At 37.9% G+C, this 25609-nt stretch overlaps 1 protein-coding gene across 2 annotated transcripts; it reads left to right on the top strand.

Annotated features, from left to right (window-relative positions):
• The first annotated feature begins 1599 nt into the window (after window positions 1-1599).
• LOC107094388 (chromosome unknown open reading frame, human C15orf52) lies at window positions 1600-24635 on the top strand. Of its 2 annotated transcripts, none has more exons than XM_015389955.1 (14): window positions 1600-1777; window positions 4452-4652; window positions 5869-5973; window positions 6060-6215; window positions 7739-7900; window positions 11681-11746; window positions 13697-13875; window positions 15628-15677; window positions 15790-15831; window positions 17329-17425; window positions 19311-19344; window positions 19430-19991; window positions 21088-21170; window positions 21498-24635. In XM_015389955.1, the coding sequence occupies exons 2-14, from the start codon at window positions 4524-4526 to the stop codon at window positions 21522-21524; spliced, it is 1692 nt and encodes a 563-aa protein (XP_015245441.1). In that variant the 5' UTR covers window positions 1600-1777; window positions 4452-4523; the 3' UTR covers window positions 21525-24635. The 2 variants fall into 2 exon arrangements, with proteins under 2 accessions (XP_015245441.1, XP_015245443.1); XM_015389957.1 differs by having other exon boundaries at window positions 4545-4652; window positions 21498-24633.
• Window positions 24636-25609: the final 974 nt, after the last annotated feature.

The following is a 25609-nucleotide window of genomic DNA, read 5'->3' as shown; positions in this document are numbered from 1 at the left end:
AGATGATGGTCATAGAAGTTTGGAGTTTCTGCACAGAGCGCATGCAACTTAACCTGATTTGCTCCGCATATCCATCTGGAAACCTTCCGTTGAATTAATTTTGGGAAGGGGCGAAAATACTGGTTAGCTGATTGGCCTATGTTGGTGATAGACAGGCCAAATAAACCAATCAGATCGACGAAGCATATGACGTACTAACAGAGCGACGACGAAAACACAACCACAAGCCAGGCAGAAGCCAATTGATAGATCAAACTCTTGCCGAAACCAGTTGGGAGAAAAGCAAAAACATCTTTTCCTCTGAGAAAAGCCTCCAGAGCAGTGTTTTGCTCTTCTTTCAGTGAAGAAATACTCTGTAATTCCGATAAAACTTGCTCGATAGCCACGCTAACGCTAGTTTCATCTGCTGAAGCCGCCATGTTCTTTAGACTGAACTGTCGCGCTTCTCGTTGCGTCACACCTCAACCCGCCTCAAAGCCAACGCTGATTGGCCGTTCGTTTGGTGAACTGCTCCAAGCAGTGATCATAATGTAAGCAGTGTAGGAGAAAAGGAGAACCAGTTTCAAATCATAGTGCAAAATGCATTGATATGGAAGGTTCAGTGCAGTGCAAAATAAATAAATATAATGCAAAATGCAGTAGAACATTGAATTGTGTTCTATTTAAACTGATTATGAAAGAATCTGCCACTTTAGTATTGCAAAAAGGATGCTCTTAATTATGATGCAGAGTCTTGATTATAGATAACAGGGGAAAAGATGAACCTGCAGGCACTTCCTGGAGGGCAGCAGGGAGAACAGTCCATGGTGTTCGCATCCTTTTACCAATATACAGCTGGAGATAGCCTCCTGTGTCCCTGAAGGATAAGATGGATAAAGAGCCTCCAATTCACAGAATTGATTTATGCTTAATATGTCTGCTTTGTGCATTTCTATGTAAGAAGAAGGGAATATTGAACTAAAAGGAGACACAGCTGTTCAAATCGCATTCGGTTAATAAGCAGTGCATGCATGCTTATTAACTAAAACGATCATGCATGCATCGTTTTTCATAATGTGTCTGGTTGCGAATGAAGTAAAGAAGGAATCCCAGTGGGAAGATAAATAATTGTCAAAATAAAAAACAAGGCTGTTTATGGTTAAACAAACATGTATTAAAGTAAAGAGGGTGTACACAATTACTTAACTTTGATCAACCAAAAGTTCATACTTTGATGCACTTTAAAAAAAAATCTGATGTATTAGGACACATTTTGATGCATTAAAAAGGATATTTTTTTGGTCCCTCTCATTCTGTTAGATTCTGAAGTCAGTTGGCCTGCAGTGCAATATTTCTCCATTTGTGTTACACTCTAAATTAAACAATCTCAGTCTCTGGTCTGATCTAAAAAAATCCCTGATCTATAAAAAAATCTGATCACTAAATTTCTAAAACCATGTCTGTGTTGGAAAAGCAGGAGGATGTAAGCAGGATGCTTTAAATTGGGTGAGGAGGGGAAGAGCAAGTGTTTTTTAAAAGGGGGGGAGAGTGGGAGCAGCAGCACGGAGGTGGGAGGTTTGCAGAGTCACAGAGAGAGAGAGAGAGAGGACAAGTGGGTGGGTGCTGTAAAATCCGTCAACAGGGGAGCTCTGTGCATTTTTTCAGACATCTTGGCTGCTTCCCAACTTGTCTCATTGTAATCGAGGCATGATCGAGGAGGGGAGGCAGCCCTCTCTGCTGCCTCGGCTGCCCCGCTCCTGGACCCAGCCAGGCTCCCACCGCTTACATGGAGAAACCTGTGAGTATCTTCTCTCTGCTTTCCTTCTCTCCTCTCTCTGGTGTAGGGTACCCCCCTTCTCTCTTCGGTTCTCTGTCGCAGATTTAGCTCTGGCTACTTGCAGCTTTTCAATCCTCTCTTTGGCTCATTCTTTCTCCCAGGCTCCTGTAGGTAGGAGGAAAGCCCTGGCAGCTTTCTCCCTGTAGGCCCCTTCTCTGCTGCCCTTTTGCCCGAGCATGGGCGCCATCACTCCATCCACACCGTCTCTGTGTATGATTTTTGTGTGAATGTGGTGCACTGTTTCAGATCCAACCTCCAGAACCCAGAGGTTTAACATCCCCATTCAGATTCTCCTTCTTGCTTTGATTTAACTAAAGCCAGCGTTCGTCATTGGACTTGCTGAGATTTCACAGTCGTCTCTCTGTTGCGCCTATTCTTGGTGGTATGTCCTCATGGTCTGTTGTGTTTGGATACCCTGACAACTGGAGACAGTGAGGTAACCACTTTCCGGGCCTGCTACCTCTTTCAGACTGGGTCCAAACTTTTCACATGCTGAGACTCCATTCAAGATCTGCAGCTACCAGTTCAATAGGAGATCAGATCTTCTGCATTTTCTTTGCAGGTTTAGCTGCAGCAGGAATTCAAATGATGGCAATGGTGTTTGTGCACTTGCTGGCTGAGTCACTGCTTCGCTCTGGTTTTTTCCCATGGAAACAACCTTGACAGGAGTTGTTATTAGTGCAAAAGTGGAAGATAACTGACTCACCTCCTCAAACTCACCAGAGAAACAACAAACTGAGAATATAAAGTACATTTTTTATTTGACGAAAAGCTGTTATTAGGATTTCAAACTCTTTCAGAACGTCTCCTTGGTCCAACTTTACTGAATCAGGTTGATCTAATATATTCTCACTATGCATTTCACTTCTACAGAGCCTTGCTAATTATAAATATAACATTTAATCCCGGTGTGTAAAAGTGGTAACTAACAGTTGCAGGAAATTAACTCCTTTAGTTTGAGAGCACTGCTTTTTTTTCCATACAGGTCTGAGCGTGTGTGTGATTGTTTGTCCTGTGGGTCTATAATGTCCTTCAAAGGAACGCCAAAATTCTATTCAGAGTCCAGCCCCCTGGGTTTTTTTTTTTTTTCTGATTTTATTTTTTAGTCCCATGCCTAGAAAAATCAAATAATTATAAAATAATAAAAAATAAAACAATCTTCTTGACCAGATAACCTATTTCAGGAGAATAGAATATATTATAGAGAGCTTTTTTTCCCTTGAAAATTGTAGAATATAATTACAGATTTGCAGGTCAAGGTTATCCATATAAAGCTTTGCAAACGTATTACAACTCCTTGAATCATTTTCCCATTTTTCAATATTGCAACCACAAACCCTGATGCATGATATAGGGGTAGGATGTAACAGACAAAAGCTAAAGTTAGAAATGATTTTATTTATGTAAATTAAAAAGATGGTTAGCCTTTTCTTTGTTTTAAACCTAAAAAAATAATAAATGTGGCATACATATTTTGCTATTAAGGCCTCAGAAATAAACCCAGTTCCCTTCATAAACAGCTTAATTAATAAATATTTTTGTAGTTTGAATTCACTATAAATACACACGTTTAAGAGCATTTGACAACAATCTGCATGATGACAACGAAGGAATATGGCATAGAGCTCAAGGAAAAAGATTGAAGAGGTTTAAAGCAGGCTTAGGTTATAAAAAAATAAATCCCAAGCATTGATGCAAAAGAAAAAAAATGCAGAATTAAAGGAACCAGCCAAGAAAAATCTTAAGCCATAAGAAGTCATTTGATGTTTATCTAAAGCAGAAGGTTGCACTGCTTCTTATTTATTGGGATCAAAGTAAAGAGAGCTGAATGCAAGGCATGAAAACAGTTTGAAAACTGTTAACGATATTTTCCTACAATTTTTCACTATTTACTTTATGCTCTTAAAGTCTTGAATAAAATATCTTAAGTTTAAAGTTGAAAAAAAAAAAAAATAATGAAACCAATTTAGAACATAAAATAAGAGCAACTGATATGCATTTTTTGTTAATTCTTTTATGCTGATTAAACATAGCTGAAGCTTTCCCTGACTCTATAATATCAATATATTTGATTACTCTCTCACTGCTTATGATGCAGTTTTTCTTTCCCTACAAAAAAAAAGTTTTTTACTGCCAGTCGGATGAGCTCCATATCCCTTCATCTGCACAAACTAGATTCAGCAGAGAATATTAGATTACAGCAGGCCAAAGGAAGTGAGATCATTGAGTCACAGATATTTGATGCCCTGTAAAAAAAAATGGGGCTACCTCAACACAACAACTTCCCATCTGATGTCGGAGGAAAAGCTGCTGCCCCATGAGTTCACATTGGAGTTTTTAGCCCTGGGCCTCATGTACTGTGGTAGGGCGGGCCCTGCTGACTGCACTGGGATGTTTAGGATGCCCTGCATATGTGTAACTGAGCTTCCTAATGAATGCTCCATCTGTGGTGGCTGCACTGATGTGTCATTGCTCAGACACGGATTTCTCTCATTTTATCGCTCTTCTTTTAATAAACAATTAAGGTCTATCTTTATTTTTCATTTTTAAGTCTAAATGAATAAATGCTGCATTTATTTCTTAAAAAAACTTGCCTCTTTTGTGTTTATAAATTTGATCTTTTTATGTCTTGTAGAGATATAAGAAGTCGGTCTTCTTTATATGACCATCAGAGCTAAAGTCAAAATCTGAAGCCTTCAACTGAGTAATGGTGAACGTGTCTCACCAGACCACCAGTAACGTGATGCCCAAAAGGGATCATGAAAGAGATCTGGAGCTGGACAAGAAAATCGAGGCTCTTCGCAGGAAGAACGAAGCCCTCATGAAGAGGTATAAGGTGAGGAGAAGCTGCCTACTGGCCGAGAAGCTATATTTTCAGAATCAAAGTAGAATCAGGCTGGATTTCACATGCTTTTTGTTGGATTAAATAGTATTCATCAATATTTTCATAGCATTATATTGTACGTAAATGGCCAAAATCCAGAATTGTCAAATTTCATCTTATGAAATTAAACTTTATGAACCAAAATTATTCAGTTAAAGAGGAAAAAACTGAATTCTTGGAGCATTCTTAGTTTTACCCCTGTTGTAATCTGCATTCATTTAATTAGAACAGGAGCTAGAAAGCTTGCTCACAACATGTCACCAGGTTTGCCTACTTTATAAAAGCAAAACATTTAGCTTCACTTTTCCTTTCATAAAACTTAAACTCTATTAGCCTGTTTACCTTGAAACACGTTACCTATTAGAACATCTTAAAGCTAATGTTATTTTTGTGGTGGTCAATGCAAGAAAGCGACTCTAGTCAGACTGCAGTCAAACACTCATGGTGAGAAAGAAACTTTTCCAGCTGCAGCTAACACAGCTAACTCAAATGACTGAACTACCACTTCAGCATACCGGCAAGTGCCACAAATGCCTGGTAATGAGCCATTTGTTTGATTCAGCTTTGAAGCAAGGATGCATTAAAAAACCTGCAGAATTGGCCACCCCATAAATCAGGATGAATGAAGAGCAGCAAAGATCCAGACCACTGGAGTAATTTTCTACGGACAGATGAGGCTGAATATGAATTACTTGGAGGTCAGATTAGAGGGCATGGTTTGGGTTAAACCAAATACTGCATTCTAAGGAACATTGTCCCAGCTGTGAGATATTGAAAAGGAAGTGTCATGGTTTGGGACTGCTTTGCTGAACCAGGACACTGCCAGATCCCTATCATAGAACCCACTGAAAATCCTAAAGTGAGTGAGTCTTCCTTCAGACTGATTTTGAAAATTCTGAAGTGGCTACAAGCAGAAAAGTCATTTCATCCAAAGGATTTCTTTTCTTTATTAACTAAAACAAGGCTAATATGTTTTGTTCAAGTCCAATTAAGTCACTTATGTATTCAGATATACCTAAAATAATAATATGAAATATTTATATGTGTCAGTCAGTGTTTTTAAAGTAATACTTAAAAAAAATAATATCAATGTAGATTTTATTATGTTTAATTTTTAAAGGTTAAGGTTTTATTGCTCTAAAGTATGATGGTTTTTGTTACCTTTAAGGAGGTGGAAGAGGACAAGAAGAAAGCAGAAGAGGAAGGAATGGCACTGCAGAGTCGAAAAGGCAAAGCTGATGACCTCACTGTCACTATCAGCAAGTCTGCAGATGTATGTTTCCTTCAACACGCTGAATTCATGGTATATTTTATTTAAAACTGCTTTGTGAGCTGTTGATTTTTTTTAATTGGGGGCAGGAGAGCCGTGTAGTGGTAACAAAGCCATTCAGGAGTGGGTCTCCAGCTGGATCAGGGCAGCAGGAGGGTGGGGCTGACAGGGAGGGAGAAGGCTCGTCTCTGGAGGCTGGGCGAGGCACCAGGAAGCAGCTGATGGTCACAATGGTTGGAAAAAAGGTAAATTCGCTTTGCTATGCATATAGAGAAGCTCAGAGGTTTTAACATAGTCAATAAAGGAACACTTTATTTCCTTTTTCCTATGTACTGTACGTTATTAAAGCTGAATGATTTCTTAATTTGTATCTATTTTTAGTTCAACAAAATGTGTTTAAGAAAGGTATTCAGCATTAGACCGAGAGCTAAATATATGCATTTATGTATATAAAATTTATATAAAAAGATTGCTCTCTTTGCAGCCAAACAAAGTAAGGGAATATCAACTTAAATAAAGAAACAACAAAAAAAAAAGGCTTTGTTTGGCATTATCCTTGCATGTTTCCTCTGGTATCCTGACAGGATATCTTTAAAGACATTTATGGCCACCTAATCATCAAATATTAACTCACCTAATTATCTCTTCACATATTCTCATTCAGTGTTATTTCAACCTGGAGAGACTCACACAGAGAAAAGCTGCAATGAGAAAAGTATTCAATTTATTTGTACAGGTCATATTCTTCTAAATATTTCCATCCAAGGAAAACCAGCTGATTGCGAGGACTCATTGACTCTCTGCAATCCATCACAACTATCCTTCACAAGCATGTGGCAACAGTGGAGAGGAAAACTCCCTTTTAACAGGAAGAAACTTCCTGCAGAACCAGGCTTAGAGTGAGCGGCCATCTGCGGCGGCTGGCTAGGGTTCATGGTGACAGAAGCAGATAAAGACAAGCGAAATGAGAGTGAGGGAGGAGATGGGGTGGAGGTGGGTGAAAGTTTGCTTGCTTGGGGGAGAGAGAAGTTAGGCAAGGTGCTAAATGAAGGGGATCATGAAAGATGATTGGCTTCAGAGAAGATGTCACCCCCGAGCTGATTGGTTGGAGCTGAACAATTGAAATCGCAGGTGGTTCAGGTGAAGCTGATAAGAGTATTTCAGATTTAATTCACTCTTATGCTTAATTTATAAGATTTGCCAGTAAAGATGTTTTCAGTGATTAATGGAAAGGATATAAAAATCCAAATCAAATAAATTGATCTAAATAAATTAACTTGGTATAGTGGAAATAATCTTAAATCTAAATCATATTTTTAGGTTTTAAAATTACAGACAATTATCATACAGTGAGGATAAAGAAAATACCCTTTGCTGATCAGATATCTAGGCTAGATGAGTTATTTACTTATATATGGGAAATAAGAAAACCAGCTTTATCACAAAAGAAATAAAAAAGCTTGTTACTCTTGTGATTCTGTTTAAAGGTTTTCTGTAGATTTAAATTAAAAACAGATTCAGACACCACCATATACAACATTTCTTAGTGCTGATATTACTGGGGCTTTATAGATTTTATTTTAGAGAGAGGACAAAAAAAAAGAGAAGACCACCTATATTATTTTAACTTACCAAATATTGCATCCACGAAATACAGAACTTTTTAATGACACAAAAAAATTCTGTTTCGATGTCCTAATACAACAGATATACAGTGTTACTGTAAAGCACTTGAGATACTCTAACATTAGTTAGTGCCTCTCTCTAGGGTAAAAGGGTGGTGAGTGAGAGGCCAGAAAAACAACCGGGCCCCTCAGATGTCAAGAGCCCCTCGGATGAAGGACAGACGAGGCGACTGGAGTCAGCTGGGAGAGGAAAGCAGCCGTCTAAGACGACTAAGCGAGAATCGCCATCAGCAGTTGCAGCAAAGGTCTGATTCAGACTCTTCCGTCTGCTTCGTCTCACACTCCTCTTTGTTTGTTCTCTGCTGCACCCCTGTGTTTTACATAGATGTCAGACATGTCTGCTCAGCCGTCCCCTCTAGTGACTGAGCACAATGAGGAGCAGACAGGAGGAGGACGGAGACTGTGACTTACTGCTGTGGGATTTAGGATGAAGGGGGGGCTGTTGCTCTGTAAAAAGCCAGCTGTCTAATTAAAACTTTGATATAATTATATTGTAAACCACTGAACACCTGTCTTTAAGTTGATGGGATTATGATAAAAGGTTTACAGGCTCCACAAAAACTATTTATATTACACTATATATATATAAAAATATATATTTATTATACAGTCTGCCATTAGATCATCTTTCCATATATATTTGCTTAATGTCACAATAATGAGACAGAGACTTTTTTTTAACCCTCTCCACAATGTTGAACATTTTCCTTAGTTTGATAGTTTGCCATTCTTGCCTTTAAACTTTATGACTTGGATCAAACTTTAAGTACTGTATCTTCTCTCAATGGTTTTCTTGAACATTGGAACCATTCCTCCTGATTGTTTTTTCTAAATAACATTTGGATATGCCGTCTTGTTCACTTACTGTCTTTAAGCTCTACCGATGGGATTAATACCCTGAGAACTGCTGGCATGTCTGTGTAAATTCTCAGTCATCTGGGTCATGGGACCCACAGAACAGGCTTAAATTGGAATGATAGAAGACAACTTCTTGTCTGGAGACAATGCTTCAGTATTTCCTAACACGACATTCCCACCACAGCAAGATTCCCAAATATCATGCTCTCTCCCCTGTGCTTTGCAGCTATGATGGTGATCTCAGGCTTGCAAGTCGCCCCCCGTTTCTTTTAAATGTAAACAAAGTTATTATAGACAAAGACTGGAAGTTTAGTTTCATTAGACCACAGGGGGTCTAATTCAAATTTTTACAAGATGCTTCAGAGAACGGGATATTTAGTTTTGAGAGTCTGTAAGGATGACAAACTGAGCTGGAGTTGTAGTCCAACAGGCTGGTAGCAGACTTGAGAAGGCAGATAATGGTTGCATAGACCATGCATAGGTGATTGGCTGATCAGGCAGGTGGCAGGTAGAATAGAATAGTAACAGGCAGAGGCATTCCAGGTTGTGACCAGTCAGAAGTCAATGACAATTCAGGGAGAAAATGGTGAGTGCAGAAACATAGGCAGTGCACAAAAGCACTGGAACACACTTCATGCATGCAAGAAGACAATCTGGCAGAGATTGACAGAGAGAGATGGTTATTAATTGGCAAAGTAACAGCTGGAAGGAATGAGGTTCACTAGGAGAGAGATGTGTGCGTCTACTCACTCCACTTAACAGAATTAAGCAGAGCAGAGAGTAGCCAGCAACCAGCACAAAAGCAATCAGTAGATGCATGCGGCTTGACATAAAGTTATTCTTGTAATGAGAGGACCTCTGAGAACTTTTGATTCAGCCATAATTGCTAATTTAAATGTTTTGCAGTTTATCAGTCATCCAGGTCATGGTCAAGCTTGAAAGTTACATTTAAAGCAACTTGATGTGAAGTTTTCTTGAAGTTTCATCCCACATCAAAGAGGTATCTTCAGGTCAAACTAGAGTTAAGGAGCACAGAGATTAATATACTGTAGGTGCACTGATGCAAACTCGCTATTTAAGGGCTCAACGGGGCACTCGCCTTTGCCAATATGTGGTTTGGGATGGACCTTAATGTGATGGACCCTCCGTGGGAATGTGCAAACAGAGGGTTAGCGCTTAGGGGAGGTGTTTAACGGTCTGTTTGGGATTTGAGAACTTCAGAGTGCAGCAGAGCAGAGAGATGCAAGCAGCACGCCAGACCAAGTAACAAGTAAAAAGACTAAATAAGTATTAAAAATTGTGTGTTTTAGGTTTCTGCAAAAAGCTTCAGACAGCATCTTTACAGAGTATTTTTGTTTTGTTCCAGCTTTGAAACTAAGAAACTGTCTGTAATGTCTTCAAAAAAAAAGTGCTGCCATGAGGGAGGCAGATTTATAGTGCTGCAAATTTCTATACCCGATATCTTAAACAATTGTATTTGATGTTTTCACAAAGTTGTATTAGCATTATGTTTAAGGTGCATTTTGAAATCCATCCATACACTTAGTGACTTAGACAAACTTCATTGTCATTTTTATACACCGAGTATATACAAAATGAAATAATGTTGCTTACAGCTTCCAACAGTGAAATGTGCAGCTTAAAACAGTGGAATGAACATTACCATTACCATTAAGTGCTGCAGTGATCAGCAAGTAAACGGTGTACACAAATTTTTAGCTGCAGTTAGCTTTTCTTTTCATATTGTTTAAAAGAAAAGTAATTGCCCTTTAAGTAAGCTTTTATACATTGTATTTAGATATCTGGTCTTAAAGTTATATGTAGCTCTTAAGCATGCTGCAGTGGGCTTGAGAACTCAGATATTACCCAGGGCACATGAGCTTTGAAATGCCACCCTTCTGCTGAACTCATTCCCCCTGGGTATGCAGAAACTCTGGGACAGCTGCTGTGTCTCACTGAAACACACACTCACACTTGCAGGCTTTCAAACAAGCTGCTCAAGTTAATAAGCTGCAGAGCATGCAGATGATCCCTCATGACTGTAAACACAGACACGCTCAGATTTTTAAGAAGAGGTCTCTAAATATAAAAATCATGGTGTATGATTGTCTGGTTTGCTGATGCAGGGAGCTTTCCAAGTCAATGTGGTCTAAAAGCTACAGGCTTAACTCGGTGTCCTTCATAGAGACTCTATATCTATGGTGTCGTTCATTCCAGGCCCGCAAGGTCTGTTCTGCTTATTTATCATGTGGACTGAATCAGCACTTGAACAGTAGCCAAAGTTCCAGCTATCTGGCAGTGCAGCAGGGCCTGCTACCACATGGAGACTGTTTACAATATTTAGCAAAAGTGTTCATTCTGCTATTAGATCTTCCCCTTTTGTTACATTACAAATGCAAACATAAATAAATTTGTCAGCATTTTCATCAAGTTGTATTTGTACAGTGGAATGAAAATGTATTTTGTTTGAAAAAAAAATCTAAATATGAGGATTAAGTTCTGATTTAATAGGAGAACACATAATGGATATACAATCTTTAATTCTGAGTTTTTTTAAAAATATAAATCTGAAAATATTTAGAATGATTCTGGGTACACCCAGGATCAATACATCCCTGCCCAGCCTTTCAAATATTTTCAAATGTGGATTTTTTGGAGGATCTCATGGGTGTCCCCCATTCAGGTTGGACACTCGACGGCCCCTGTGACAAAAGAGTCAGACAGGAGTGAGGGTCTGCTCTCTGACATGTTTATTTTCTCATTCCCTGCACTCAGAAAAAATGCCAATTTGATCTAATTAACATTCAAATGCCTTCTCACTCCAAAAAGGCTCTTTAGGCCAAAGAGATTCGCTGCTAGCATGTTTCCAGGTGATAACCAGCAAAGAAAAGGAGAACGTAGGGTGGGTTTCTGTGAAGACACTTGTAAAGAGCAGGTATCCTGCCTTGAATCATGCTGATGTTTTACAGTTTGAAACCAGTGGAGGGCAGCGTGGGACTGTTAATCAGGATGAGTCACCTGACCTACCTTGGTTTTATTTAGCTTTCTGGGGCAGCAGCAGAGATGTTGCTCTTTGCAACAACATTAAACTACCTAACAACAAATTGCTGTGTCATCCTGTTGTTGTTCAGCTCCAATTTTACCATCCTGTCTCTCCTCACTGCCAGGAGGAGATTAAACACGGGTCGGTGAACTCTGAGGAGAACCAACAACAAGCTAAAGAGCAAAAGCAGGTAAAATATTGACTCATCTAAATAAAAGCCTTGTTAGTCTGTTTAGAAAAGAACACCTTCACAGATTTTCAGAAATGCCATGTGACATATGGAAGGAGCTGAGAGCAACAACACACTAAATAACTAATGAAATAATTATTTAAACCTTACATTAAAGGTATAGTGGAGGATGTTCTTTTTCCTGGTGGATCATCAAAATAAGTGGTCCTCCTAACTGTCAATCATTCTGGTGATATGTTCAGGTAGGTCATCCTAAGATCTTACCCCATTTTCACTTACTGGTGGTGAGTCTGACATAGTGGAAAAACTGCAAATCTTCTTTTGGAAAGTCAGCTTGTATAAGTGATGCAAACAGCAGCTTTTAAACAGAGCGTGCACGAGGAGAAATGGGCTCGTGCATGCTCTTGCACGTGTTTGTGCATGTGTATTTTTTTTTAAATGGAGAGGGTGGGTCTTTTCAAAAAATTTTAAAAATCCTCCACTATACGTTTAATATACTAAAACTGGAAATGAATGCATAAGTTGTTTAATGGATGTATGTAATTAATTTTATGGATCTGAGTTAAATGTGTAGATGGATATTATTTCATAAATGATCAGCTCTTACCACTCTAGACCACACTAGGCTCTATTATAAGTTAAGTAGATATATTTCAGATCGAGCTATGGTTATAGAGTTTTCCTTTTATCACTTTTTTCACACCAAGGGTATTATGCAGCAACAGGTTCTGCCTGTTAAATGGAAGGAAAAGATCCAATGGTTATCATATTCACTGCCCCTTTTCCTATACCAATAATGCATTGCCAAGGTGCAAACTGGTTAAAGAAAGCAATGTTCAAAGAAACAGTTAAAGGATCTACAGCAACTTTGACGGAGCTGCAGAGATTTACAGCTCAGACAGTTTGCGATGAAAACTGCTCCAAAAATCAGGCTTTTCTGGAGGAGTGTCAAAAGAAAACTGTTGTGGAAAGTAAACATTTGGAATTCCCATTTGCAGCTTTCCACATTTAAAGGAGTGGAATTAGTTAGTTAGGGCCAAAGTTTTAACTATTTTGATGTGCAAAACGATGTGGGAAAAGAGAAAACTCCATGTCCCTGAACACACCATCCTCTCTTTGAAACCTAGCTGCATTTACAGCTTTTCTTCAGCGGGGACAGGATTAAGTTCAATTCCATCCTTTGATTGTAGTTTTTAATATTTTGTTTAGGTCTTAGAGTCTAAGACAAGAGAATGAACATAGCTCCTGTCCCTGATCATTTTACATGTGAGGCCACACAGAACAGCAGGAATATTAGATTTAATTAGCATCTGTGGCAGCAGTCGGAGGGGACCTGTTGAAACATGAGAGACTAACTTCCCATGTGGCCCCAGAGGTCCTGTGAGGGCCACGGATAAGGGAGGTGTAAAGATGATGGTAAACAAAAGGATGAGCACAGAGAACATGTTTTCATCTTCCTCAATTGGTCCAAACAGGAGCGGAAAATGTTGCCAATTCTTACCAGCATCTGGCTCTCAATCCATAAGTGTTTATACTGTTGCAGTTTAAGAAATAAAACAGACTGAGCTGCAAATTCATTTTCTATCCAGGCCTGTTCCTTAATTTTTTTAACTGCACAGTACCTTTTACTACTCTGGTTTCTTCTAGGGTTTTATAACTTCACCATCCAATCTGTGTCCCCTTTGATGTATTTAAGTCTGCCTCTGATCTACCTTTATCATGCAGTCACCCCTGAAGGAAGGAGACCTAATTCTGTTAGGTCTACAATTGCCTTTTCTTGAATTATTGACCCTCTTTGTTCAGAGTAAGGCCAAGGTGGTCATCTAAATCAAAGTAGATTGCATGAATTTAAAGAAAAATTTATTTCAACTTCGCTTTTTTTTGCTGCTGTATGATAAGATGCTCTTTTGGGTGGTTTAAAATAAATTGACATTTTTTGTGTCCAAGTAGGAGCCTGAGAGCCAGCAAGCGAACACAGACCTCGACATCCCAACATCAAGGGAGGAGCAGGAGGAGTATCTTCGGTGGAAGAAGGAACGTGAGCAGATTGACAGGGAGAGGGTGGCACGCCACAAAAATGCAAAAGGCCAGTGGAGACGAGCGTGGGACATGGACAAAACCGAAAACATGTAAGGCCTCTCGGAATACGGATGTTTTACCTCCAAAATGGTGCTAAGTTCTTGGGTTTTTTTTACACCTTCGCTGTGGTGTTTCAGCCTTTTACTATATCACATTTTCCCACCAAGCCTTTTTAGCACTTTTAAATATTTATGATCTGATGACCAAATGCCTTTCAAAATGCTTTCCAGTTTTGTTTTTTTGTCTAATGTTCACAACCTTTATATTGCATAAAAAACCCTCCTCTACATTCAAATAGCTCTTTATTAAAATTCAGATACATTTATTTAGCCAAAATAGCAAGAAATATTTTGTTTGAAATTAAATCATGTCCACCAAAATTATTTTCAGCAAAACTTTTCATACATTTTACATGAGGCTTCTTCAAAAGGACAGCACTCAGAATATCATAGAGGACTTTATTTAGGAGGATCGCTCTTGTTCTTTTAGACTCCCAATGTTTTACCAAACTAAATGAAAACATCACCTCCCTGAAAATAATCATTTTATTTTTTGCGTTGCTGTTTGCCTCCCTCGTAGGCTTCTACTAAACGATACATAATTAGCAATAAGAAACATGCAAAATGTTCTCCCTAGTGACGCTGCTTCCATGACATCTGCAGAAAGGATCCCCATTTGTAAAGATTTCATGCCCTTTACCTCGTATGGGCTCCGTTTGACTAACCATGCTGCCATACTGTACCTGAAAATAATATGCTGGTGTAGATTCTCAGTCATCCAGGTCAAAGTCATTCCAAAAAAAATTAAAAAAGTTAAAAAACAAACCACTGGACTTAGTTTCAAGTTAGAAGACATTTCGCTTTCCCATCCAGGAAACTTTCTCAATTCCAAATGTCTGGATTAGCTGCTTCTTATAGTAGCCTTTCCTGAAAACAATCAAAATAAAACTCCTCCGGATGCAGGGAGTGGTCGCTGTAAAGTGAACATTCATGCTGTAACAACAGCAAAATGTTTCTTAATTAAATTGTGCCATAAAAACATAAAAGGCTTTCATACTTCTTGGTTTTTCAGCATTGGTTTTGTCATTGTTGGATACCAGTTTGACTGGGTATGTTTGAGAAACACAGGATGTTGTAGGGTGTTTTTTCCCCACGTGCCTGTATATATTTCAGTGTTTTTAGTTGTTAAAAATCTAACAGCCTTTTCAGAATAGATGGGAGGGGAAAAAAGTATTCTTTATTTAGTAAAAGATATCCTTAATTAGTAAAAATCTAGCTACTTGAATACTCAGCAAGGCACTGGACACTTTATTTATGGCTGCTGAAATATTATGGGGGGAGGCTAAATTTTTGGTTCAGCATTCTCATATTTTGTAAAGCCTGCAGAGATCCTGCAGAGCCTAAATGCCTGGAAGCAAAACTTCAGCCCCTCATTTTGTAATGTTTTGCTGACTTTCAAACAAGTCGAGGTGTAGTGCAAAGAGCAAATTACTGGTGCTGTTTAAATGTAAAGAGACAACGGAGGACAGGCTATTTTTAGCCAGGGATAAGCATTGGAATAGTTTGCCTTATTTGGCAAAGCTTAAACAAGGCCCCTGGGCAAGAACACAGGCGGAAATGTGCTTTTTATTTGATAGTTTTGGTTGTTTCAGCGAATGCAAACTGTTTGGGTGTGAGACTTGGAGCAAATTCTCTTATTGGTTCTTTATGATATTACAATTTAGTATTATGATTCTGGGATTAATTCAATAGGACTTGGACATGATTTAGCTATATTCATCTTAATCACATTTTTGCTTGTAGGTTTTCAGACAAATCTCTTCCTGATAGAGACTGGGGGGCTTCAACAAGAGGTAAGATGATGGTTTTTGTAAATAAAATAAAATAAAAAGCAGATAATTACCTTTAACATCCCAATATTATAATAAAAGGGTGCCTATTTCTGCTTTTTTGTGATTTCTGTAGGACGAAATGCAAGAAGAGGTCAACAGAAAGCAGGCTCTAGAGGTATTCTCTGCATGGTGCATTGCTTCAGAATCTGTCTCTTCCAAAAGTATTCATACCTTTTTTCAAATTTGTCACACAGCAAACTTTAATGTTTCATCATCTGTTTTTTTGTTGTTGATATTTTCAGTTTAATTAAGCCAACTCTTTTGTTTCCTGTCTTTCATTACTTGATAAACAGATTAATTCAGCTGTGTCTTACCACTGTCGTCACGGTTACCAAGGTCAGGCTCACCTGGATTAATCAGTTCATCAAGTAATGAAAGACAGGAAAGAGCTGGCCTAAGTTTAGGAAGTAGTGGTGTTGTACATAGAGCCAATTGAAATGCTGAAAATGTGACATGCATTATGTGCTTGGCTCCTTTTACTCAGAATGAAATAGAAAATCCCTTTATTGTCCCACAATGGGGTAAGTGTGGCATTACAGCACCAAAATTATTACAGCAAAAGTGCTCATACAAACGTGGACCTTAAAACTGAATAAGTTGCAGAGTTAAAAAAAACCCAACAACAAATAATAAGGTACTTCTTAATTAGATTAAAACAAACGGTCATCAGAAGACAAATCATTCACAAATAGACGTGTATGTGTGTATTTTCAGCTTAGTGTGAATATAGCTGCTCTGTGAAGGCCATAGCGAATCGCCTCTATAGCAACTTATTTGAAAAAAACTCTGTTACCACATTTATTTTCCCTTAAGCAATAAAATATTTTTGAACTGAATTGCAAAGAACATGATTGTCTTGTTGATAATTTTTAAGGTTAGGATACCCCATTCCAGCTGGTTTTATGCTGAAAAAAAATCATTCCAGAAGGGCGATATTTATGCGAAGTAGTAAAAAAACTAACGGTAACTGAAGGAGCTGCGGAAGTCCACAGCTCGGGTGGGACAATCTGCTGGCAGGAAGGAACCACGTTGCACTCTACAAATTTTTTCATAGTGTCCCTTCAACGGTGAGATTGAGCAATGTGGGACGGTTTTCTTAAACAAGGATAGAGAAACTGTCCAGAGTTGATGTAAAGAAGAATGTAGATAAGTATCAGCCATACTTGGAGGAAAACACGCTAGACCGCAAAGGGTTTTAGTCTGGGTCAGATATTCAGTTACCTTAGACATACAGCACAGTTTGAGTCAAAGCTCATTCTGGAGTTTAAATCGTTTTTTTCTTACATTTTGACTTTTTGCAAGATCTCAAAATGATGTTTAGTACACAGTCTATGAAAATGAAAAAGGCAGAGACTTTGTTGAGCTTTAGCAAAATATCGCTGAACAAGTTATTGAACTCATCTGCAAAACTTTTTAACAATTATTGTGGATTTTTTTTGACTAGTAGATTTTTTTGAGAACATTGTTTCCTGTTTTGTTCCACTTTACAGATTGTTAATACATTGTGTTGGTTGATCACAGAAGAAATCCTTACAAAACATGCTGAAGTTAATGGGTATGAATAATACATGTTGAAGAAAATGTAGCTTTAATCTGTACTCCTCTATTTTAGGTCACGACAGGCGAGGCAAAGACAAGGCAGCTAAACACGTGCTTGTGATGAGCAGCAAAGCAAAAGGCAAAGACCGACTTACTGGGAGGGCCAGGAGGTCAGTGAGAGGCAAAACATAATCTGCATCATATTTAAGTGTTTTCAGACATCGAGATGCCTCTTTACTCCACCATCAGTTAGCAGTCATGAGAGATAGAACGATGACTAATGAGATGCATAAATAGGATGTGGGAAGGCCATTTTGTTTCCCTGAACTGTGCCCTTGTGTACAAATCTTGCTGCATGTCATGAGACCTGATTTAGACGTTGCAGCAGCTGATTAAATAACCCAAGAATCCTTGTTTGCATCCGCTGCAGTCAGCTTGTCCCTTCCAGCTTTTAAAAAACATACTATATACAAGCACGGGGGAAAGAGCTTCTTCTATTGGAAATTCAATGCCAAAACTAACGGGGCATAAAGAGAAGCTAGAAGCAGCTCATACTTTAAATTAAAAGATTTTTCATCACATGTTGAGCATAGCAGTGTAGGTAAAGATTAGCACAGTCAGGTATGTCCTGAGAGGTTCCAACTGTGCTGCTGATGCAGTTTACAACACATTTGAGGTTGGTGAGAGCTTCAACACGCCTGATCGCAGCCTCGCTTTCTGAGTCGGAAATGGAGCTCCCTGCGGTCTCATCATCACCACTAACAGATAATGGAGCCTATGACTGAGAATCGCATTACAAAGCACTTTGAATAAAAGCTCTTTGGACAGTCTAATATAAGCTTAGGTTTTATCTCTGGTGAATGAATCAATTAAGTGAGAAAAGTTTATTAACTTAACTTCTCAAGATCCAGTAAGTTTAAAGTTTAAAGGCTGAGACAATAATCACATTTGGTCAGAGTAAGAATGAGACAGCTGCCCACATCAAGGTATGCCACGGTTTTAAATGATTTTCTTTTTAAATAAATAATATTGCTGTTTTAATATTGGTTTGATAGTATTTTAATTAGAGGTGAGAGTGCACTAAAAGGTCTTTAGGAAAACCATATACAGCTGTATTTTCAGTGAGTCCCTTTAAGTCTTCATGAGTTTTGGTATAATGGTTGGTAATAACTCGGGGGTGGCAAACAAATTCTTCTGTAGAACCACTTTGGCATCATAAAGTCTTAAAAACAGCCAGTTGCAACTTTTTAAATGAAACTTATGATTTCATCATTTCATTTAAAAAAACCAACATCTCTGGTGTTATAACTTCATTCCTATTTAGTTAACTATTTTGTTACTTTAAACAGTTTAAAATATATTATGTCTCTACTGCCCTTTTTGGCTCTTAAGGAAATAATAAATGTAGTTACAGGTTGGATTCAGCCCTTGGGGCTTGAGTTTTACACCTGCGATATTAACCATATCAAGGATGCTCAAGTCTACTCCTCAGAAACTACCATCCTGTAACTTTTAGATACATCTCTTCTCTAACACACCTGAATCTAAAGGCTCAATCCTCTCATTTAGGCCAGCAGAGGCTTGGTAATGAGCTACTTATTCAATTGTGTTAAAAATGGAGTGCATTAAAAAGTTGCAGGATAGTATCTCTTGAGGACTAGACTTAAGCACCCTTGAACTATATATATATATAAAAAAAAAGTGGGCATAAAATCCAGAGAAGATGGCCAAACACTATGCACAACAGCACTCTAAATATAATAGCCTACCAACAGTCAATTGCATTTATGACAGTGAACATGTTGCTCAATTCCAATCTAATTATCAGATTTTGATACCGTGAGTCTGACACCAATTACTAAATGCTTTGATCCACTCTCTGAGTCAATATCTAAATCAGATTGCAACATCTATAAACTGGTTTTTAAATGTTTTTTTATTTAAGTTTTTCAAAAATGTCTATGCAATCATAATTTGTCTATATTTCCGTTTTTACATTTTCAGCTGATGAAGCAGTTTCTGAATTTTAACTGATAAGGTTTTATGTTTTTTCAGATGGCAGGATAATGATGAGGGAGACAATCCACAGGTGAGAGACTAAGTTTGAACGTAAAGTGCACAGGTTGCTAAGAATATAGCCGGTTAATACTTTGTTCTTTGATTTGATCGTTCAGACTACTGACACACTGGAGGAATTCCTTGAAGAACTTGATGCCCTAACAGAAGCTAACGGAGGGAATCTAAAAGATCAGAACTCAAAAGCAAAGTGCGGTCCCTTGAGTGCGACCGAAGACATGTGTGATTCTGGTAGTTTGAAAGAGGATACCATTACTCAGAGGAAAGTGGCGACCGCATCCCCCCGAGGACCAGAGAAGAAAGTACGTTTCTCAGAGGAGCTCATCCAGAGGGTTCCAGCTAAGCAAACCTCAACCTCTATACATTCTGCAGCTCCAGAATCCAAAGGCTCTTTAAAAGCCTCCTCACAGATGCAGAGCTCCCAGCTGCCTCATGTAAGTGTCCAACAGGAAGATAATAGTTCCCAGGAAAAAGGAGTGGGTCTTCCTGCTCCTTCAGTTGCCAAGCAGCAGGCATCTAAAACCGAACATATTAAAAATGACACCAGCAGCCCTTCAGTTTCCAGCTCCGCTCCTGCTGAAAACAGCAGCAACTCTCCACACGGGAGCCCTATCCAGCCTGCAGAGGTGTCCAAGTGCAACAGCAGCAGCACAAACACTGGTATTTAACAGCTTTGATGACAGAACACATCAATATTGCAGCATCTGAACAAAGTATTCATAAACCCTAACCTTTTTGATGTTTAGAGGTCAATCTGTTTTATGGGGACCAATACAAAGTCTCAATTAACTGTGAAGTGAAAAAGAAATGAAAAATGGTTTTCAAGATTTATTTACAAATATAACTTAGAAATTCGGGTCTGTATTTGGCTCCATTTACTCCGCTACACCTAAATAAAATCCAGTCTATTCATCTACCATCAGTGATTAAATTGCCAATGTTTGTAATATAATTTTTATTTCATCAGCTCAATATGTAACCCAGAGTTAGTAAAGGAAAAGAACTGTGTAGAGGAAAATGCACACTACATAATTTAGGGATAAAGTTGTGGAAGGTTTAAAGCTGTTTTATTAACAGCTCACTCTGCTCTGTCCAATCTGTCTCCTCAAATAGAAAACGAAACATACCATAGCATTTCCAGTATGACTGCAATGCTAAACATGGGACTGGAGCTACAATGGAAATGTTTCTATCATATATATTGACCTGTTATATCAGCCAAATTCCAGTCTGCAATAGCTGCTCACCATCCAATCTGATGGAGCACAGTCAAATCCACAGTTTTAAATATGTACCAGTAGTTTCAAAGTACATTTACTCTTTTAGATTTATTACAACAACGACAACTGGAGTAAGATATATACTATATAGAGAGTTATTTAACACTAATTCACAGTGGGACCAAATGCACTCGGATTGGTGTTAAATCTAACTCTTAAAGTGTTGCTTTAACACTGCAAAACTTACTGTGAAGTTAGTTTTTTACCAACAAAGAATCAGGAATGCATTCAGTCGTTGGGTCAAAGCTGGTGGAGACGTGCCGCTGTAGTTCCTAGAAGAACCATCGTTGCAGCTTCACATTATCAAAAAGAAGCGTTAAAAGCTTGTATTTAGAATGCTGTACTTCTTTGAGAAATTCTATTACCCAAAAAATATATATTGGAGTTTTCTGTTTTAGTGTGATCTAATCTAAAATAGTTTTATGGGTGCTTTTTAAAAAGGTATATTGATTAGTCTCCTTGTTTTTTCTTCACAGAAGAATTGATAGACTCCACTCTGTCTGTCCTGAGAATAGATTCAGGAGAGTCGCACCCAACGCACTCCACGAGCAATGACAAGGTCAGTGGCAGGGAGAGAAAGAAGGAGGAGGGGATTTAATAGATGTGTAAATGGACTGAAGGGAGGATGGATGAGGAGTTAGATGGATGAAAAGAGAAGTGAAGTATATCTGCACTGCAGCTTTGATCCCAGTATAGTCACCACCCCTGAGGCCCTGTTGGAGAGTAGATAATACCTCTATATCTCATCATCCACTCTGACATGTAAAAAACCACCCACACTTATCATTCACACATAGAAGTGGAGCATTTGAGTTACATAAATTTCATTTTTTTTTTAAATACAGATGCAGTCATTAATTTTTGTGCATGTTCTCTCTTTTTGCAGGCAAGAGAGCATGGGAAGGTTGTTTGACATTTACAACACAAATACAGAAACCAAATCGCTGCATTAGGATGCTGGTGGCGCGACCCTCCTGCTTCATCTTATTTTTGACACCAGTGTTATTGACGATTTCAAATATTTTTCCATCTAAGCACTTTAAGAGTATACAGGACTGTTTGCTGAGAAACGATTCTTCCGTATGTTTGTAAGCTGCTTGAGTGCAATATCACTGAATGTTTACATTTGCTTGAAGAGTTAAAGGTGCATATCTGGAAGCTGGCTGATCAGTTTAACTTAGATAGACTTTTATGGTAGAATAAGCCACAGTTAATTAAGAGTGCCTGATTTTGACTTTGAGGTATTTTGAGTAAAATGAAGATTATTTAAGACCCATAGCGGAGTCTTAATATTATTTTTTTAGCTCCTTTCAGGAACAAAATGAATAACTTTACCATGCATCTAAAAGGCGACCTGTTTTCTGAATGTTGTTGCTGACAGAAACATGTCTTTTTACTATAAGGAAACTTAAAGTGGGACTTGGTTGCTAGCTTAATTCAAATATTGAGCAAAGCCCAAAAGCATACTTTGACCACCCTGAAGCCTTTCTATAATCAAAAAAGTCATAGCAGTTATTATCTGCACTATTTTATGAACCTTTGAGATTTAAACAAGTTTGATTTGGGTGTTTTACACAGAAAAAGTCAAATGAATGTTTATATAGGAAACGAAAGAAGAATGCAATGCAAAATCTCAAAACATAATCTTTTTATGTGAAAAAAAGGAGTATATGTCTAATTTCAAAGTTATGGAAAACAAATCTAATAAAATTCTGTAGGACCCCCCTACCCCCCGATATTATCATTTCTCTTTTTAGCTGACAAGTGAGTAATGATAACCTTTTCCCTGTCATCTGCAGGGAAAAAAACAGATGAAGCGAAATTAAGCCAAAATAAAAATGTTGGGTCCCCGAAATAGTTACACAACTTGATGGGCCTAGACTGATCCAACTCCAGTAATTTAGGCATAACCTTTGCTTCCTTCACCCACAGTTCTAGGAGTTGGCAGCTAAGTTAGGAAGCCTGTGGCCACGCCCCTTTTCATTACCAGTCAGGAAAAAGGAACATATCATTTTCACCCCCTTGTTTAATCCCAGATAAATGAGGACAATGAAAAGCAAACCAAACTGTAGATAAGACACTGTGGCTGGAGTTGTTTTCCCTATAAGGTCTGACACAAGTGATCCTCAGAGGAGTAAAAGATCCCTTTGCATGAATTGGTCAAATAAGAATATTATAGCTAATTTGTTAATCATAACAGCTTTGCAAGATCTTAAACACTTGCTGACTAAAGATGCCATTGCCATTGGATCATAGACTGATTAGGCTTTCTGTAGGTGCCTGGAACAGATATTTGGATTAGAAAGAAGGTGTAAGTAGCATGTGACGGGTTTGTTTTCAGGTGTTCATATGTGTTGTAAACCACCCAAGGCAACATTAGAGGGTTTTCAAGGTTCAGAAAATTGTGTTTGCTAAAACTGCTTAGCAGCCTCTGAGATGGGGATTGTACACAGACATTGATGTCTTCCTTTGGGCCAACTTCAGTCTACAGGTTTAAATAACCTTAACACTGGATTAACTCTAAAACCACACTTCAAAAATGACAAACAGTCCCTTTAAATGCAGGTCTTAGTCACTCCTGGTGTAATAACACTAAGACATGGTATCATAAGTGCATTTTCTGCTGATTTATTTTATTTTTTTAGCAGTGGAGGATAAAACAGTGTGTAATTGCATAGTTGATGTGAACTTGCTTTCTCCAACTTTACACCAAATAGGTTATTATCATAGTATTAATTTCCCATATGCAAAAAAATACATGCAGGGTTTTTTTTGTTTTTTTTTTCAGCAGTTGGTATTTGTATGTAGAGATAATGTATAACATTATAGACCAGGTTATGGTTGTTGGTTAAACCTATTTCTTAAAAGAGAAGTAATCTGAATCCTGATTCAATCACATCGATGAATCTTTTAATCAACCTTTTTTCTTGATTGAGGCCTTGTGAAACAAAGCCAGTCAGAAATCAGGTGGTCTGCAGAGACTTTTAATACTGTTGTGCCATTTATTCTGCATTATAATTTCAACAAAAGGTCATATTTTACTAAAAGCTTCCAGCAGCCAAGTTTTTGTGCCTTGCTTGCTGTCCTCTTCAAAGATTGGAGGTGTATTTTAAATCCATGTTTTGTATCATAACTCACATGCAGGAGAATTGATTTAATATGTTTGCCTTATGCACAGACATCAGAATGTTCCTTGCATATAAAAGAAAATTCACCTGTGATCAGTGTGCGCTTTTTTTTTTTTTTATTGCCAGCATGTTGCGTTATTTTTGGTATCACATGATAAGAAGCCTTACAAGAACACTGTCCTCGGAAATGTTTGTGGCTTTCGTCAGAGCTACAGTAAAGTAACCTGTTATATAACCCTGAGCGGAGAACACAGTGGACATGCTTTGTGTGGCCGGGAGGCTGTCGGCTTTGGATGAGGTTACATAAAACACAAATGATCAGGAATCTGTGGTAACATGATGCAAGTTATAATGTTTGGAGACAGTCCCCCAGTGAGGACACATCATGAGAAGAGGCCTTAATCCTGTAAAGGAGCTTCTGTTTGAAAAACAGGCAGCCTTTGATGCCTTTAAAACTCCCTGTGGGATTCAGTGTAAAAAAAAAAAAAAATTAGGGTATGCAATCATAGATTAGTTGGATGTTACATGCCCTTGTTAGATCATTTTCGGTTGATTTCCTTATGAAGTGACTGATGTAGGTGTTTTTTATTTACCAAGATTGTGCATCTCTCAGTTTTTACTTACAAAGGAAATGATTGTATGTGCCTATTTATAAGTATGTGAGTTGTTACTGCAACCTTTTGCTGTTCGAATCCACGCGCAGCGACCTTCTACTTTAGGGGAAGCCTTAGTCATAAGATCAATAAAGTTTCTTCTGTGCGTCAAGACCTCTTCATGTCTGATATTGTTTTTTTTTCACTTTGTACCAGAAATAATATAGATGTAAATTATTCTGAACTGACTTTTTAAAAATATTGTGCTTCCATCAAACCAAACTTCAGCATTTTTCTTTTCTACCTTCTGATTTCCATAAATAAAATCAAGTTCAAATAACTGCACCACCTCTCAAATTAGTACATAAAGTGGTAGATTACGGATGGGGAACCTTTGAAAGGTGGTAGACCAAAGATAGCAGTAGGTCAGGGATAAAGTTTTGGATATATTTAAAGTCGGTTTAGGTTACAGAATAATACAGTTATTAGCTAATATTTTTATTGACAGTTGGGAAGAAAAACAGCCTAATAAGAATAATTTGCACTTTATCAAAAGCCTATAAACAATAAAACAAGTCCTCAGATAACAGACTGATCTCAATGCTGTGCACCATTGCTGTGGTAACACATGATAGTGGCAGCATCATACTGTGGGGTGTTTTTCTTTCCTATGGGCATAAAAGATGAATTGGTATAAATGTAGAATAATACTGAAAGAAAACCCTTGAAGACTGGATTGGAGCTTCACCTCTCAGTAGGAGAGAGACCGTTAACATATTACTAGAGCTTATTTTCCCAAAGTGTAGATTATATAAGACACTCAAAGAAGATTTTTCTCAAATCTGATGGGCAGCAAAATGTAAATCTGCCAAAGGCAAAATTTAGGCAAAATATTCTAAATTATCAGGCAAAACAGTTTAGAATTGGGGCAAAAATCTTGAAAAAAGATCAGAAAACATTGTTTTCCTACAGAGAGCCAACATTTAAAGTAAATGGTATTTTTTATATTTGTTAATTTAACAGTGGCAGAAACGTTAAACTTACTAAAAAAAGAAATAGATGCTACAGATATGTTTCTAACAACCACTAATTTGCAACCCTTGACTTTCAGGATCTAGAAATAGTTTTTAAAAAATGTAATTTTTTAAAGATAATGCCCAATAAAATAAAACAATGTTTTAAAGATGACAAAATCATCATCAGTATATGTATAGTAGGTTACTATTTTACACCCATTTTTGGTACTTAAATGAAAAATGCAGAATGCTTGTTAATCT

The sequence above is a fragment of the Cyprinodon variegatus genome, unplaced genomic scaffold, assembly GCF_000732505.1.
Source record: "Cyprinodon variegatus isolate N-32 unplaced genomic scaffold, C_variegatus-1.0 Scaffold480, whole genome shotgun sequence".
In the NCBI taxonomy this organism is placed as follows: Eukaryota; Metazoa; Chordata; class Actinopteri; order Cyprinodontiformes; family Cyprinodontidae; genus Cyprinodon; species Cyprinodon variegatus.
This window is presented reverse-complemented; position numbering and strand designations above follow the sequence as displayed.